Source organism: Osmerus eperlanus, chromosome 9, assembly GCF_963692335.1.
Source record: "Osmerus eperlanus chromosome 9, fOsmEpe2.1, whole genome shotgun sequence".
Lineage (NCBI taxonomy): Eukaryota > Metazoa > Chordata > Actinopteri > Osmeriformes > Osmeridae > Osmerus > Osmerus eperlanus.
The window spans coordinates 9,738,299-9,756,272 of record NC_085026.1 but is presented as its reverse complement, the minus strand read 5'-3'; the positions used below and the strand labels follow the sequence as shown (position 1 = coordinate 9,756,272).

The 17,974-nt window shown below is 41.0% G+C and overlaps 2 protein-coding genes across 5 annotated transcripts; both read right to left on the bottom strand.

Annotated features, from left to right (window-relative positions):
• Positions 1-79: 79 nt before the first annotated feature.
• Positions 80-4,754, bottom strand: matn3b (matrilin 3b). 4 transcript variants are annotated; one of them, XM_062469750.1, is made up of 8 exons: positions 4,472-4,754; positions 3,034-3,717; positions 2,584-2,703; positions 2,335-2,454; positions 2,085-2,204; positions 1,836-1,955; positions 548-650; positions 80-236 (listed from the first exon to the last, which is right to left on the bottom strand). In XM_062469750.1, exons 1-8 carry the CDS (start codon positions 4,677-4,679, stop codon positions 182-184), a joined length of 1,530 nt encoding a protein of 509 aa, XP_062325734.1. In that variant the 5' UTR covers positions 4,680-4,754; the 3' UTR covers positions 80-181. The 4 variants fall into 4 exon arrangements, with proteins under 4 accessions (XP_062325734.1, XP_062325736.1, XP_062325733.1 ...); XM_062469752.1 differs by having other exon boundaries at positions 3,142-3,717; positions 4,472-4,752; XM_062469749.1 differs by having other exon boundaries at positions 2,335-2,460; positions 4,472-4,751.
• A 1,414-nt stretch (positions 4,755-6,168) lies between these two features.
• odc1 (ornithine decarboxylase 1) lies at positions 6,169-11,680 on the bottom strand. Its single transcript, XM_062468748.1, has 11 exons — positions 11,537-11,680; positions 10,097-10,243; positions 9,803-9,939; positions 9,335-9,508; positions 8,934-9,106; positions 8,590-8,806; positions 8,226-8,309; positions 7,959-8,121; positions 7,677-7,792; positions 7,148-7,362; positions 6,169-7,058 (listed from the first exon to the last, which is right to left on the bottom strand). Exons 3-11 carry the CDS (start codon positions 9,902-9,904, stop codon positions 6,920-6,922), a joined length of 1,383 nt encoding a protein of 460 aa, XP_062324732.1. The 5' UTR covers positions 9,905-9,939; positions 10,097-10,243; positions 11,537-11,680; the 3' UTR covers positions 6,169-6,919.
• Between the last annotated feature and the right edge of the window lie 6,294 nt (positions 11,681-17,974).

Below are 17,974 nucleotides of genomic sequence, written 5' to 3'. Positions count from 1 at the left end.
TGTACAAATATCAACTGTCATCTTTATTTATGGTCATTTGTTTTGCTGGCACAGTCACAACAACTTAACTTTAAGTCCCTTGAAGTTTTAGCAAGAAGACATACATTAGCCCAGCTGCACTGCTTTTTTTTGTGACACAAAAAAGACAGTGAAGTGCTCAGAATTGTTTCCTGGTCCCACTTCAGAATCCACCGCCATCTTCGAATTGTTGAACTTTCCTGGAAATGTCATCAAGTGGACACAAAGTCAAGGAATTCATGTTTGGTCCTTATACAAAAGGAAACATTGAAATGCAAACCCTTCAAAGTTAAAAGTTTGTCATACAGTATACTTAGCACTGTATAATAACATAATTTATTTAAAAAAAAAGTTTATTTAACAATTGAATTATCTTCAAACTTTCCATTCTTTTTCTCAATGACTTCAAAAGAGGTGCTTCTGTAGCAAGGATTTTAGAATAGAAGGATGTCATTCCAGAATGTGTTGACCAGAATCTTTCAAAGGGGAGGGGGATGTATAAGGTTAACTGGACAATTAAAGGATATGTTTGCTGTTGAGATCCTGGATGGTAGACTGGACCTTCTTCTGGAACGCAATCTGGGCTTCACACATGCAAGCATTTTCAGACACCCCACCACCACGCAATTCCTCTGAACAGAGTAAAACAAATGTGTTTGAATTACTATAAGTACTATACTCATTAAAATATTGTGCTTACTTACTATTACACAGTAAATACAGTGAAATAGTTCAAAATATCACCACTTTCACACATGTATGCCAGATTTCACCTGATGAAATCATGAATTAAAAAGCTTAATATTAAATATACAATAAGAAATGTAACGTACAGTTGAGCCTCCTGCTAATGTTGAGGAATACTTCTTTCAAATGCAATTGATTTCATAGATAGAAAACCTGGTTAGTTCATAAATGTAATTGATGCTCTTTAAAGTATTAAGGGAATTCATTGGTCATTAGCTATACAAAACTAAGTGGCAGTCATATTTCAGGCAAATTATTCAATCAAGTTTATCATGAAAGGATCAAAAAGAAAACTAAAAGGGCATGAATTCAGTTAATCATTTAGTTAGTAATAGGTTCCCAAAAGATGGAAAAACACAATGCAATTTCTGACTGTGATGCATCAGACCAGGAGACACAAGTCAGTCAATTTGCACTGTAGTCCTCTTTTGGGTCCAACTCCTCATTATTTAAAGCTCCTTATGATCATCGTTTTCAACACTCATTGTTGCTCAGCTATCAATCTTCAGTGCTCCGGTTGAAAAATGAACACATGTACACGCTGCACATCTCCACACCTGGGAATACAAAATGGACAGTTAACCTGTCCTTTCTGAACAGAAGGACAGGTTAACTTACACAAACATCAAGTCTTCTCGGAGGACATACAGTCTAATAGATGTCGATGGTCATGTTCCATTCATCAATATGAAAGTTTTTACTACCGTGAAAACTTGTTGAACAGATTGCTCCACATCTTGAGAACTTTTGGTAAAACAACAACAACAAAAAATGTACACAATACAACACTCATTGTCAATGGGTGTGGTCTGGTGTGAGTCATCAAAGATGTGGCATCCATTAAAGGAAATGAGATGTGGAAACAAGAAATCTCACCATGTATGAATTATACTTCCATGGCGATGCATCATCCTGGGTCAAGGGGGTCTCAAGTAAATATGCCAAGGGAGGATCTCAATGCAATGCATTGGTTTATTCACCGGGTTCATGTTAAGTCAACTCATTTCTGACTCGATAGCACCTTCCCTTACAAAAACTAACTCTAAATAACACCTATTTAATATTCTTACGTGAGCATGTTTTCTTGTCGGTATTCAACACATAGCCCTCTCGACACTGGCAGTAGTAAGAGGTTTTGTTGTTGATACATATGTGCTGGCAATCATGTCCAAGGGAGCAAGCGTCCACACCTGCAAACAAAGACTTACATATTACTGGCTTAGTCCATCAGCAATGTGATCATAATCTTGCGCAAAAGACTATATAACACCTTCCCGTACAAAAACGAACGCTACATAACACCAATTTAACATTCTTACGTGAGCATGTTTTCTTGTCAGTATTCAACACATAGCCCTCTCGACACTGGCAGTAGTAAGAGTTTTGGTTGTTGGTACATATGTGCTGACAATCATGTCCAAGGGAGCAAGTGTCCAAACCTGCAAACAAAGAATCTTACATATTACTGGCTTAGTCCATCAGCAATGTGATCATAATCTTTACAAAATACTCTATAGCACTTTCCCTTACAAAAACTAACTCAAAATAACACCTATTTAACATTCTTACGTGAGCATGTTTTCTTGTCAGTATTCAACACATAGCCCTCTCGACACTGGCAGTAGTAAGAGTTTTGGTTGTTGGTACATATGTGCTGGCAATCATGTCCAAGGGAGCAAGCGTCCAAACCTGCAACTAAAGACTTACATATTACTGGCATAGTCCATCAGGAATGTGATCATAATCTTGCGCAAAAGACTCTATAGAACCTTCCTTTACATGAACAACCTCTAAATAACACCAATTTAATATTCTTACGTGAGCATGTTTTCTTGTCGGTATTCAACACATAGCCCTCTCGACACTGGCAGTAGTAAGAGGTTTTGTTGTTGATACATATGTGCTGACAATCATGTCCAAGGGAGCAAGCGTCCACACCTGCAAACAAAGACTTACATATTACTGGCTTAGTCCATCAGCAATGTGATCATAATCTTGCGCAATGGTTATAATGATTTGATCATGATTTGATTAATTCTTAGTTGATAATACAAAGTGTATGAGTAAGCAAGACTACTACACATAATCACAAGAAGTATTGTTTTAGAAAAACTATTTTACTACACATCTAAAGTTGTCTTAGGGTAACGGTCCTTGAGGGCTGTAGAAATCGTTCTTCTAGATCCCTGAATCTCTTATGGAGGGACTTCTCATCACATGAATGTGCATCCTGTCTGCAAGCAATAAAGTGATGTAGCTGTAGCTCACCTTCAGCCCACAAGGAGTCATTTTCCCTAGGAGGACTTTCAAATGTGTCTTGAGTGGAAGACGCACCATTGTCTGCATTCATTATGGGTTCTGCTTCTGTTTCCTTACCACACAAGGTCTCCCTAAACTTGGACGTGAGTTTCTCAATGACCCCATAGGTCTCCACATAGAAGACATGCTCTTCCAGAGGGAGGCTGGCCATGAGACGGAGAGACTCCATGTCAGCCCTGTCCACACCTACTGCATACATTTCAATTCCTGATGAGCGCGCCAAGGCGGCCACCTCTTCTACCGTATCCTGGGGCCTGCCGTCAGTCACAATGATGCCCACCTTGGCGATGCTCTGTGATGTGGGACGGGCCCCAGACTCCTCCGTGAAGACTTGCTCCATGGCAGTTTTGATGGCAAGACCCGTCATGGTGCCGGTGGACAGGGGATCGATCCGGCTGAGGGCCTGCTTCAAGCTTGACTTGTCCGTGTGCATCTTGAGTAGGAACTCGATCTCTACTGTACTGGCATAGTTGACGACAGCCACTCTCGTGGAATCCATGCCAATATCCAGTGTGTCCACCATGTCGGTCAAAAAGATTCTGACCTTCTCAAACTCTGCAGGCCGAACACTACGGGAGCTGTCTATGATGAAGACCAAGTCCAGAGGTCTGCTTTTGCAGTGCCTTCCTGACCCTTTAAGTAAAAAGATGTTTCATGGTTGTAGGCTTTCTTTTAGGTTTGGGCATTTACAATTAATACAAAAATCAAGTACAAGAATAGAAACTATATGTAAGAAAGGAAATGTGTTTCTGGGAAGAGGCCACATTTCACCTCAGAAGAAAGTCAATGAATGATAGTTTTAAGGGATGAATTATTTAACCATATTGGCACACATGAACAACAATTGAACATCAGTGTTGATCAGACACTCTTTTAGGCAAATGCATCATGGGCATTGAACACACATATTCTCTGGATATGATTAATAGACAGAAAACGTGTGTATTCATACTCCTGCATATTCCTTAAAGGAGAAGACCAATGTACTAGTCATTATAGGGTGGAAAGGTCACCAGGGGTATCAGGACCAGCTGCCAAATGGAAGGGTTTTCTGTTGCTCCCATTTCCGTGGTACCACATGACAATTGGGTACCATAAAACCAATAATTATGGCAGTTTATTTTTGTCCCCAAGTAAATAAGGGTGGAAGAGTGGAACAGAATACATTTCCTAATGACTAAACTCAAACAAATTGAGACGTATGTAGCTCGTTTAAATCATGTATAAAACAGTTTCTTTCAGCCAACTGAATTTTTTTATAACAAGGTAATAATAACTTAATCTTAATCGCAAGGCGCAGTGGCTCTGCGCGTTGATCATCGTGCGCAAAACCCGTGCGTAAGGATGCTCGGTGAATTTAATAAAATTAAAAATAAAATTAACCAACCTGTTGAATCAAGAGCATTCTGGAATATCTGAGTCTGTAGGTGAACAGGTCGACGGACGCTCTTTTGAATCTGTTGCACCAGGTCAGGACTGTCAGCGAGGTACTGAGGTTGATATCCATACCGTCGGTTCGTTCCTTTCACCTCTAAACCAAGAATGGACACGACCCAAACAAGTCCACCGATAACAGATGCTGTCTTATAGCCCATTGTTGAGTTTTGATTCGTCTCGAGAATAACTTGATTTCTGAAAGATCAGCTCTCTCGGGGCAATTTTAATCATCCATGCTCGACACGTGGGATATGATTGTCCAATCGAATTTGAGATGGGCTAAATACGTTTTAAAAAAACGGGGGGGGGGGGATTGGGACATCGTAGCAGTGGGGTGCATGTTTAGAAAATGAGGTTGGCAAACACATATCCAAACATGTCTGTTAATTGTTATTAGCCTACCTATGTAGTCATGAGAGATGAACAGTTAAAGTTTTCAGTTATGTGCAGACAATCATACGTTGTCAATAGCCTCATTTTGGTAATATTACTGATAGTATTTTTATTGTTCAGTCTCTGTGTCACCAATAAACAGCATTTGATATGACTTGCTACTTCTATTTAGTGACAAAATACATAGCCTAGGCCCCTAGTTTATCCAACCAATCCACCAACACCTCCTGAATAATGCACTCTAGACTTGTTACATGTTGATATTGTAGGTTTCACAAAGACTAGCCTACGCATAGCGTAACATAAACTCCAAAATAATATATTTCAAGAGCAAATACACGATTGCCATTTAGCTGTACAATGGGGATCTCTAGTGGCACGTTTAGGTAATAAGAAAAAGTAGGTAACATAGCTGAAGACAAATCAACAAGCAATAATTCTTACACTGAACATTGAGTAACTTCAAAACTAGCTACTGCAGCCTACAAATTACTCACGGCTAATCATTTGATGTGACAGCAATCAAGTTGTAGCCTGGACGTGAGCAAAAAGTTGTACAGGATGCTAAATAGTTTAACTTGTAGGCCTGACCTGACACCATGTGTAATCAATCACTTCGATTCAGTTCTGTGATTCAATTCTGCAATTCATTTTAAGAAACGTCTACTCGGGTGGTCTGAATTTACACCACAAAGGACTCAAGGACTATGTACAGTACTGTAGGCCTACTGCAGTTTGTAGAAATATAGCCTATTCTATTAGCGATGCTTACAAGGTGAATGGCTGACCGACACTTCTAGGTTTGGTTGTTTTGGTATGAGGCTTCATGAACATTTAAGACAGCAGTGTAAACTAAGTTGCACGATGTGTGACAAGAGGCCAGCAGCATGGGAGCCTCAGCACTGTCTTCAAAGCCTTGTTGGATTGGTTACAGACTGAATATGTGAATTTGGAATCAAGTAGCTCCTAGTCACTAGGATGTACAATGTAATCATATTACAACTTGAAAATGAATTCAATGGGATTCTTATATCCAGCATTTTGCCTTCCTGACTAACGGTCATAAGTTCTTAAAATGGAATTCAACCAAACCTGCATTTCCTACAATTAGTAACAACTACTTAATAGAAGTGTGTATATAATTTGATGAACAAAAACCATTTAAATGCAGTCTTAATCTAATAAAAATATATTGGAATACATACATAACTAAATAATTACTACATGGTGTTGAAAGACCACAAAAGACAAATGTGCAAGTCAGCTTTGCAGCTAGATTTTATTTACCAAAAAAAATACAAAAATTTAAAAAAGGTTTCCATAGGAAAGCGATACAAATGTGCAATCCCATCTCATCCATTTAAATATCCAGATGTATCGTTTTAATGAAGTTACTTAATATTAAATCTAAAATAGTTACTAATTGACTTGCTAAAATCAAACTAAAACAGAAAATACATATAAAAAAGGAGAAGAGGAGAGGGAACAGTTTGCTTGCTGGGTCCCTGTATTTAAAAAGGGGTTCTGTAAGAAAGTGGAGACCCGAGGAAATTTATCTTAGCAGCCATTCCCAGAAGAAAACCATCCCTCTAACAGCCTCTAAGAGTCATGGGTAGTAGCATTAGTAAAAAAGTCAAATCAACTGTAAGGAAGGCATTCAGGGAGTTGCAGATTACTATTGTAGCAATTTTGCATTGCAATGAAAAGAGTTTTTAAACATGGTGCAGTACTTGAATAAACCATAAAAATCTCTGTAAGAACTAACGGACTAACACTCTGGAGAATATACCCATAGTGACTTTCAGAGGGGTATTCAGCTTCACTTCAGGACTAGATCTCCATCTTTCATACAGAATAAAAGAATTGTGCGCCTACATGCCCCTCTCGTTCTCCTGTCAAGTAATTGGCCCTTAAAAAAATGGTCAAATGAAATACAAAATAATAGAAAAAAAAGAAACATTGACAGACACAGGATTCAGAGGCCCGGAGAGTGGCAGTGTGCCTGTTAGATAACATGGGTGGTACAGGGCTTGGCTGGGAGCTCTATGCCACTCTCACGGCCACAACCAGATGGCACCCCACCGGGACACGCCTCCTCCGTGGAAAAAATCATACCATGGGCACGGATCTGCTGCACATATTTCCTGCACAGAACGAGAGAAACAGAAGAATGTAGAAGATTCCAAATGGAAATTACAGCCATTATTATTATTACTTCATAAAGAATATTTACCAAGAGGCCCGGGACATGATGTTGTATATGTCAGGTTTCTGGAAGCCGTTGAAGGTGGAGGATGCAGCTACAGTATAGGCCCCCATGTTTTCAAACAGCATCCAGTCTCCCAGCTGCATGTCTGGCAGGTAGCACTGTTCCACGATGCGGTCCAGACCGTCGCAGGTCGGCCCCCAGATGCTGCAGGGAAACATGCGCTCCTCTGGCTTCGGCTTCTGCAGGAGGGGGATTCAGAAGGCGTTAACATCATGGACAGCAACTTGGCAGGGACTGAGGTCATGAGGAGCAATAATCACTTTTGGGGGAGGTGGTTTCACTTAAATGCAAAGCATCAGAAAAGCACAAAGACTACACAAATTAAGGTGCCTAAAAATCAACCTTTTTTTTCCCCTCCAGGTTTTTATTAAAAAACGGGTATGTAAAAATCAATAATAATTGATCAACAAATGAACCATTTTATTGTGATGCATTGCAGTAGTCATCACCCAGCCCTACTAGAAACGCCAGGCAGTGGTTTGCTTGAGCGTACCCTGTGCAGCGTTGGCAGGCAGTGAGCGTGGTCGTACAGGATGCAGTTGAAGGATCCGTAGACACCATCATTAACGTAGTACATCAGAGTCCGGTCGTTGGTCCCCTCGTCTTCCTCTGAAGCAGAAAACCAGGTGACATGGATGTTTAATCATCAGGAGAATCATTGATAAAAAGGCATTCATGAGAGATACAAGTTTGTGAATCATAGCAGTTTGTTAAACATCAGTATGTAAACAGAGTAGAGGTGTGTGTAAGAGTTTTGCCCTTTCTCTGTGCATACCGTCAGAGGCTGACTGCTCATTCATGATGACCTTCTTGGCGATGATGTTGACAGCCAGCGTGTAGGCAGAAGCCACATAGTAACGGCCTGGCTCAGCGATGATTCTGACCCCAGAATCAACAGGGAAATATTTGTCCAGTGCCGGATTGATGACATTGGTGATCTAAGAAGCAAATAATTCAAAATTGAGCGAGTATCCTAATGGGCATGTACTGCAGCCCTCACTGTACAAGTCCAACTATCTGAAACTAAGTGAATAAAACATACATCCTCAAACTTCAGTTTGACGTCCTCAGACCCAGGGAATCCACCCCCAATGTCCAGCAGGTGCATGTTGTAGCCCAGCTCAGACTGAAGACAAGATGCAAAAGTTAACCTTTGACCAATCTGGGCTTGTTGCACAGTTAATATGCAAGTCCATATGCATGGGAGAACCTAACTCTACACTAAAGTGTGATGTAATCATCTACTACATATGACATTCATTTAGCAGACACTTTTAAAACAAAGCCACATACATGTAGTGCATACAGAAAGAACACTAGAAAAATCAAGGATCAGAAGTGCATAGTTCTAATAGTATTTCCAGTTACTTATATTTCAAGATGACCAAGAAAATGAGAAGACTCACCGCCATGTCGAATACACAACGTGCGTCAGATATGGCCTGTGTGTAGGTGTCTGGATCAGTACACCCGCTGCCCACGTGGAAACTGACGCCGATCACGTCCAGGCCCAGCTCTTGAGCTCGTTCCAGCAGGCCTCGCGAAGCCTTCAGGGTGGCCCCAAACTTGACGCTCAGACGGCACACAGCCTTGGAGTCGTCTGTGGCGATGCGCAGCACTAGTCTGAGGGGGGGGGGGGGGGTCAGGGCAGAGGGTCAGGGGTCAGGGCAGATGGTGGTGGTGGTGGGTAGATAATGGTAAATCATGCATTTCAGGACAAAGGTAGCAGAAGGAGGAGGTGTTTGCTTACTTGGCGTTTTCATGGCACCTCGCCACTTTCATGAGTTCCACTTCACTGTCAAAGGTCATCATTTGCACACCATGTGCTGACGCGTACTTGATTTGAGACACCTGTTTGCATGGATTTGCATAGATGATCCTGCTTGGGTCCACACCAAGGGACTGGACGAGGTGAATTTCAGTCTGTGGAGCAGAACAAACAAATCTAACTTAGAAAAGGATTATGGTGCTTAGACTGGTGAATTTCCTGGTCTTTTTACATAGAATGTCTTGGGCCTAACACCTTGTTCAGCCTTTTGTATGATAGTATATTTAAAACAAATATATAGCACAAATATACAGTGCCCCACACTGACAATGATTCAAATGTTCAGACGTCAGGGCCCATGATGATGTCTAACGTTTACACACCTTACTAGCGCAGTCAAAACCAGCACCCAAAGATGCCAGTGTCATAACGACAGCCCGGCTGTCGTTGCACTTCACAGCATAGAAGGGCATGACCCGAGGCAGTGCCCGTGCCCAGCGCAGATGCTTCTTCAACACATCGCCCAAGTCGCACACGTAAAACGCATCTTTATCATCCTGATTTGGGGGAAAGGAAGGGCGGGTTACTCCACAGAAAAATATGGAACAAATGCACAGCATTCACAGATTCTACAACTCCCAAGGCCAATTTCTCCCCAATTATTTACAGGCCAGTCTATGCATGTCTGCACCTGGTGGGGGGGCTAATTATGGTGCCAGTTTGAATTAAGTAAATGGTCTGTTAATTCCCAAGGTTGTCATTCTAGAAAACATGCTAGTAATCTCTGACATGTCAGTTCATATGCTGACTCTCCTAAATGAAACATTTGAGAAGCATGGAAGGCGCCTCACCGAATTGGATGACTCGTTGAGTTTCTGCTCAACAATGTCACGGGCGCAGAATCCCTCCTCTAGGAACGTGAAGTCAAAATCAGCAGGAGTGAAAGTGTTCATGGTCGCAGAGTAACTTTTGTGGTCACAAAAAGAAACTGGGGGAGAAAGGGGAAGTGAAATGTTTTAGTAATACTTGTGCTAATTTCAGTTGGCTTGTTAGCCAGGTAACAGTGACTTACAGGCTACTCTAAATTTATGAGAGCTAGCAAATGCTTAAACATTAGTATCTGGCAGGTTACAATGGACACTTACTTTGACACAAACAGATGGAATTTGGCAAACCCTTAATCAGGTGCAAAGCAGCCAAGGTGGTTCTCCAGTGAAGTTGAAACCTTTCAGATAAGACTCGAGGCCGGGGCCTGCAGAGTAGCCAGTGTGTGCTTTCCTAAAGCAATTTGTCTGTAAAACAAAGACAAGACAGGATTTCATAAAGCAGACATAAATCCAAGGCTGTAGGTCCAAGGTCTTCATAGTATGTACTTTGTGGCAGTGTCCTAAGGTTTTGAAATTACACTATCGATCTGTAAGAATAAATAAAGTGTGAGAGGCAATCTGGGCGTTTCCGTGTGTGAGCAATTATGGGTTAACTTCATCTAGGAGTGTTCTTCCCACCCCATGACAACTTCATGAATTACATTATTCAGTGTGAAAAGGGATCACATGGCGGACAAGTAATTACTCCTAGCCTTAAACAACCCATATATTCCAACCTTACGACTGACTAACATGCGGTAATAGTCACATTATAATTCACTTCGGCCCATTTATTGTAATTGCCGGTTAAAGCAGAATTTTCCTAAACATGGATTTTAATGTCGATAAGCATTGACCTATTAAGTTTAAGCAACGAATAAGAACGATAATGATCCGTAAATGTCCTTTACCAGATTTAACTGGCAGAATGATTTGGCAATCACTATTGAAATAGACGACCTCGCTAATCAAAATTATATTATTTTATTAATAACAAATCACATGAAACTGATTTGGAGTAGCCTGCATTATGTAAGTATAAGTCATAAATCAAGGTAGAAAAAAAAAACTTTTCTAAGATCGAGAAACCTTGCTCAACACAAGGGAGGCCACCTCGACAGTACCGGTAAAGCCGGAAATTACGGAAGGGCGCGATTTCAAGTGTCCAATGGTGGGAGGTGGAAAGAGAGCCAACCAACGTTCTGACGTAGTTAGCCAAGTTCGCTCCTTAAAATAAAAATGGTATGAGCTTTCCTATAAAGCAACACGTCATGTCAAATGACCAGGACACGTACGCTGTTCTTTTAGTAACTATTACGGACAGTTCTTTTTTCTTCTACAGTAGCGTTACTCTTAACCTTTCTCATTGCCGTCTTTGCCGCTACTCTCGTGCCTTCCACCGTCTCATGATCTGTAGCAAGATGAGCTAGCTATTATGACTAATATTATATGTGTGACCAAACACTTGTAAATAGTCAAACAAATCATTAAACCATAGTAAGAGTTCATCGTAAGGTATTTTTGGTACATTTGGAAGCTCAAGTAATAAGTGGCGTCTACCTAATTCGAACCGGAACACGAGTATGAAACTAGACAAGCAACGTGGGCAATTCATTGTGAAGGGTGAATTGGCAGTTGAGTCTGACTACCCCACACTAGATACGCAAATAAACTAGAAAGTGGACATGAAAATGTAGAGTAAACATTGAGAAGGCTTACCTTAAAAAGCATTTACAAAGAGTTTGTCCATTAGATCAGGATCCTTGGATTAAAACAGTTCGATTCCACAGCAGTCCGTACCGTCTCCGCTTCTCTAGTCTCTAACTGAAGTGAAAACCGGTATTGGACAGCGACAGTATTTATAGTGATGACGTTTCCAAGGCAACGTACCAGCTGAAACCGGCCTTAAGTCTACGTATGAACCGGTTTAGTCTTGTCTTTGGAACCATGTGCTCCTCTGGGGAAAGAAAATGTGAAGACTATTGAGATAGCTAGACAGGAACATGCGGATTCCTCTTTAATGATAAGGTATAGGAAACGCTGTTATTATGTGACGCTGCAACATGAATTTGGAACTAAAGTACTTTTGTGCTTTCTTTACTCAACTATCAACCTCAATATAAAGTGTAATTAAAATGTATCTGCTTATTTATATACAGTAGTCTACTGTGCTGAAGTCTAAAGGCACACATTTAAAAAGTAAAGCAAAGATGCTTTAACAAATAATGAAATGAAAAGAGTAAACAAAAATGTTCTCAACATTGTAGTTTATACTGTCGCACAAACACAAAAGACAAAACATATATAAATCAATATTCATGTTAACAATCTTAAGTGCCTAAGACTCCTGCTGTATGTTTTCACAATTCCAAAACACAAATCCAAGAGTGGCAGTTTTTCATAAAGGTGTAAAAATAATTTGGTTCTCTCTTTAGTCATAGCTAAAGCACCTTGATATGTAAAATCAAACACACTTTCTCACTTATGAGAGTAGAACTTGCAACCATGTAGGCCGATGGAAGAAATGATCACCAAATTACACTTAAATTCAGAAATCCTTCATATGTAGTTGGAAACTGACACATACACCTGTGTCACAGATGAAGATGAACAACTCTGGAGTCTTGTTTGTGGTTCACATGTCACATCATCTGAATTATGATGAGTAAAGATTATACAGTGAATTTAATCGAGTAAATCTAAATGCAATTCAAAATCTGCCCCCTGGAAGAGTGTACAATTCCATTCATTGAATTAGAACACATTGCACAATTGTGAACTGACCCCTGTAGACAGAGATTGTGATTTGGAGTACCATGCCCTAGTTTGTGAGCGTCAGCTCTCTGTAAGTGACAGCAGGTCCATACTGAAAAGGGCAGCAATGACAGCAGGAGTTAAGCTGCTCAGACTTGGTAAACCATACCAGGCTAACCCCCTCTTATTCCTGTCCATGCAAGACAGAGATTTAGAGCAGGATGTGATGGGCCAGGCAATGGATGTGTTTGAGTTCACCCTTATTGCAAAAGAATGACGTAAATCCATTGTTAATCATTCACTAGGTAGCCTTACAGTATGTGTTAAAAGCCTGTTTTGGAGTTTTTTAGATTTTCTAGAGCCTGAATATAATTTTTTTGCTTGTTTTATTGGTAAGAATAACATTGTGATGTATTTTGTCACACTTAACATGGTTTCCCCTCGACTATATTACTACCAAGATTAGGTTGAAATTACCCAGACTTTGGTTTGCTGTCACTGATCAAAATCACCTTTTTGAGAACAGTCACGCGAAACGTGGACATTGACCCAACACTACCTTTCGCCTGTAATGTCAGTAAGTAAGTAAGTAAGTAAGTAAGTACATTTTATTTATAGTAGCATTATTTCAGGTGATAAAACCTTGATTTACAGTACTATAGCCTGCCAGACCACTCAAATTCCCAAGCTTGAAGCATTTCAATGTCACATCTACTTATCATCATCCATATTCACACGTTTCATGCTTCTATTCCTTTTTTATGAAGCCAAACGAATGAATGCACTGCTGACCTGCTTTGTTAGGAGCAGCAATATAGCAAGTCTGTAGCAGCTTTCTACCTGAGGTGTATCAACCTAGACAACCAGATTAAAACCTGCATCTGCCATCTATTTTAGTGTTGTTGTTGTTGCACCATCCAGACCTACATCCTGTTATAAAAGGGAAAAGAGGGAGGAAGAGCATGGGGGGGTTAATGGATGTCTTATACAGAAATGAACCATCTTGGGAACTTCCTGTCTGTTCTAGCAGTAGATATCAGGCAGGTCACTGATAACATTTTTACATTAACATAAATTATGTGTAAGAAGTGTACTCCGGTACACGTTTGTTCAATGTTAACTTTAGGAGAAATTGTGGTTATGACTATCTGGGGTCTTAAGTAATACCCAGATAGGGGACACAATCACGCAGGCTTCTCCTTTTTTACCACCCAGTTTCCATAAAAGTATTTGCTGTCAGGATAGAGGATGAAGTCATTTCCCTATATCTCCATCCAGAACCACAGTGGTTTCCAAAGTAGAGTCACATCAAGAAGAGAGCAGGATGAGGTTGAAATGCCTGACTGGAGGGCTAACCAGATGACACAGTCTGCTATGCCCCCCCCCCCCCCCGACGCTTGGCAGAATACTGTCTTACTACCACTCCCATCTGGGTTCATCCCATTCTTGCAGGAGCCTGCTCCAAGTTCCATGTGGCAGGAGATCTGTGCTCCAGGGGCTGATTCATTCACCAGACATTTATCTACTGTTGAAAAAGACAAGGTCACAGGATACATGCCTAGCAGCCATGGTGACCTTGGGTTAGGACGAAGGAATGCCACCCTCTTCTGCCTCACACTCTCTTTCTTTCTGTTTCTCTTTTCGTCTCTCTCTCTCTTGTCCCTATCATTCCCGATCCAGTGTGTATAGAGTCTCTGTTATCATTTGTATGGACCATGGTGGCCTGACCCCCATATTGTAAAGCCTTGGACAAGGTGATGATTGTTAGTGGCTGCCCACAATACACAGCTGTTTGTGTGTGTGTGTGTGTGGGTGTGTGTGTGTGTGAGAGAGAGAGAGAGAGAGAGAGAGAGTGTGGGTGGGTGACTGTGTAAAACTAGTTCTGAACACTTGATAAACTTGTCAGCTGTTGTTCCATACACCATGTGCCACCATTAAAGCCTGTAATAGTCTGCTCCTCTAAATTTTATACAATTCAACCACTGATGCCTGTAGATGTTTATAAAGACATAATAAAAGCTCCCCACACATGGGGAGGCTTATGACTTGGGCCAACAGTTTACCACAGTTTCCAGGCCAATCACTTAACCCCCCCCCCACACACACACACACACACACACACACACACACACTTTACCCAATACGTTTTGTATTGGGTAAAGTTTTCGCAGCACAACGATGGGTTGTTGTGAACCTTCAGGTCATTGTGACCCGAAAGCGGCACAAGGGTTAAACTTATTTGTATGAAACTTATAGAATTGTACTTCCGCTGAACAAGAGAACTGAAGATGATATGGGTATAAGACAGGATGTCCTAGAACCACAATACCTCTGACTGTCGCCAGGTCAAGGACCTATTTAATCTTCGGAGGTAGATTTTTGTCATCACAGGGTCCACACTGAGCCGTTGCTTGAGTGAGCTCTGTCTGGCCGATAACCATTAAAAACCCTAATGAACTTAAAAGCTCTGATCCTTACTGTATTGACGTCACAGAAGCCGGCCAAGCAGCTGGAGGGGTTAGAAGACCTCCCTGTTAAACGATCTACCAGCACTATTTCAATATGATGTGGGGAAGATGGGGAAGATGAGGCTCAGAGGAAGCTTCACATTTTTTGTTGTCTCCCTCCCTTTCTCTCTTTCACCCCACCCGCCCACACATGTGAATGCACACAGACATATACCCACACACGCTCGGGAGAGGAAGCATGTGGTTTTGCTGTAGGCTGTTTCCAAAGCTCTGTTTTTATTTCTTCTTTTCTGGATTTAATCACAATCCTGTCTCAAAATGGAAACGCTTCACCACAGCACTATTCCACTGCTCCTGATTGTGATAGCATACTGTACGCAACCTGAGAAGGGTCCTTGTGTGTGTGCTGACACCAAACACGCCATGGCTTTTCCCTTCATTGGGCATGATTCACTACCTTTTCTGTGAAAGGGGAGCAGCCCACTTTCAAACTTGAATCCCATATGTCTGTAATTAACTGTTGAGGGTTCTTTTAATTTAGCTATGGCTGTATTGTCAATCACCCAATAAGGAATCCTGAAGTTAACTAAGCCTTCTTGACCTCATGCTTTTCAGAAGTGCAACGTTTTTCATACATTTCGTTTTTAGCAGGAAGAAAACAGCCATGCAGTTTATTTGCAAGCAATTTACACAGGAATGAAGATTCAAACAAGGGTTATATCTGATCCAGGATTAACTGCACCTGCTGAAGAGTGTTTGTCTCTGGAAAGAGAATATATACTGTATTGATATATTGATGGTGGCCTGAATGAATGAGAAATGAACAAAACCAACACACAGCTTTGGTCAACAAAATATGAACAGTGTGACAGCTGTAGCCAATTATATCTCAACATGAGAGGTTTTCCTAGATTGGGAGTCTTTTTTATAGAATACACAAGGCCCTGGCTCAGGACTGAAGCTTGTCCAAACTTGCTGACACATAATTTCTCCCCTGTGTCTGGGCTCTGCCTGGACTTTCAACGCTGAGTTGGCTTAGCAGTGAGAAAAGACAGACTACAATTTTAAATGGGGAGGGGATGTATTTTATGACTTAACACAATATTAAGTGCATTGGGGTGGAGCTGTCTGGATTCTCAGCCGACTGAGGCCGAGTTAGAGACGGAGACATCCAGGCGGCGATGAAGTCGTTTTCTCCGTTCACATGCCATGTGGGTAAATTCAGGGAAAATGTCCCTCCTCAGCACATTACTGCACTCCATCCAACCTTCTGAAGGAGGAGCGGAGAACAGAGAGAGATGTGTCAGAGATTAACATCAAAGGGAAACATTGCTAAAGAAAGAATGGCAAAAAAAATGTATACCCCCAAAACGATTCCACGTCAAATACAGATTACATGTGAAATATCTCAAATTCTGAAAGACGGATTAGGCTACTAAATTACTGTGTCGAAGCTGGTTGTAAGTCAATATCAGAGACACATTATCTTTAAATCCTATAACACTAAATCACTTTTTATGCTTATGTAATAGGTTGCAGACAGTCCTCGAACCCCCGGAGTAGCCTGTCAGAGCAACTCTAGATTCAATTAAATGGTGGAGTGATTAAAATGAAAGGGCAGCCTTTTGGCACAATAACACTGTTATCCATTTCTAAGAAATAACCTATATACCCCTTGTCCCTCCCTTCATCGTCCCACACTTTCGGGCCAGGTCCACCCCAGACCCGCGTCAGAGGTCAGGCACTGACGTGTGCGTGGTCCTTTCTCAGGACGGCCTATTCAACCACAAAGTGATGGGGATTACTCTGTTAAAGCAGACCCACTTTCTTTTGTCTGGCCAACTCTGTGATCCATTACTGCTGGATTATGTCTGTGAACCTGAACCAGCATACTTCTGCCTCTTCCAAAGAAATGCCCATTTTGGCTCCTGGAGTATAACATGGCAAAGCTAGAATTGAATAGTCTGGCTCAAATACAAACACTTTGATGGTGATTAAAATATTCTCTTATGACAAAATAATCAAATTTGAACTGACCAGTTATGTTTTCATGATAATCCTGATTACAACTAGGTTAGTTAAAAACATAAATAATACTTCAGACACTATTGAGTTGATGTACAGATAATAAAATGTACTCAACACACCAAATGTAATGTCCAGACCGATTTCTGAACACATTTTTGGCTTGCTATTTTACATTTTATTCATTTAGCAGACAGTTATATCCCCCCCCCCAAAAAAAAATTATTTGATATCTTAACACATATTTTTATAGTGCAGGAAGTGGCACATTGTGGTGACCTACTTCCTGTGACCCAAATCTGGTGTCATCGTGGTGGTGCAGTTTGAGTATACAGGAAACACAGCCTTTTCAGAAAGTCAAGGGATACAAAATCAAAAGTTCACACTATTTACTAATTTAGTCTAATATGCAGCCAGATAGAAAGACAATACAAACCCACAAAGTAAACATCATATTCCCCCAAGTTCACTCAATGACATTGGACTTGGGGACTTTCTTACATCCTTTCAGTAGACTGAGTGACAGTCTGCACTTTTTCTTCCAAAGTACAAAGGACTGGGGCCTCTCTGTCAAACAAAGAGAGGGACATAATATATTGTTCAAATTCAAATCATGGTGTATACAATAGTTCAACTTCAAGAATGTCATTCATTTTCATTTAAGGTAGCACAAACACAGACTACGTGGATTGAATTTTAGATTACGGGCTATTTAAAACAAAGACCATTCTTTTGAAACTATTCAATCCATTGGTAAGTACATTGGACAGAAAAGGGGTAATGTGGTGCTCACCTACTGAACAGAACAAAGTGGGGGTTATGCAAGTGAAGCAGTTGCTAATGCTTCATGGGGCCACAGGCAAAGCATGTATGTTTGGCGAGGGGGTTGGGGGGTGAAGTAGTCCAGTTT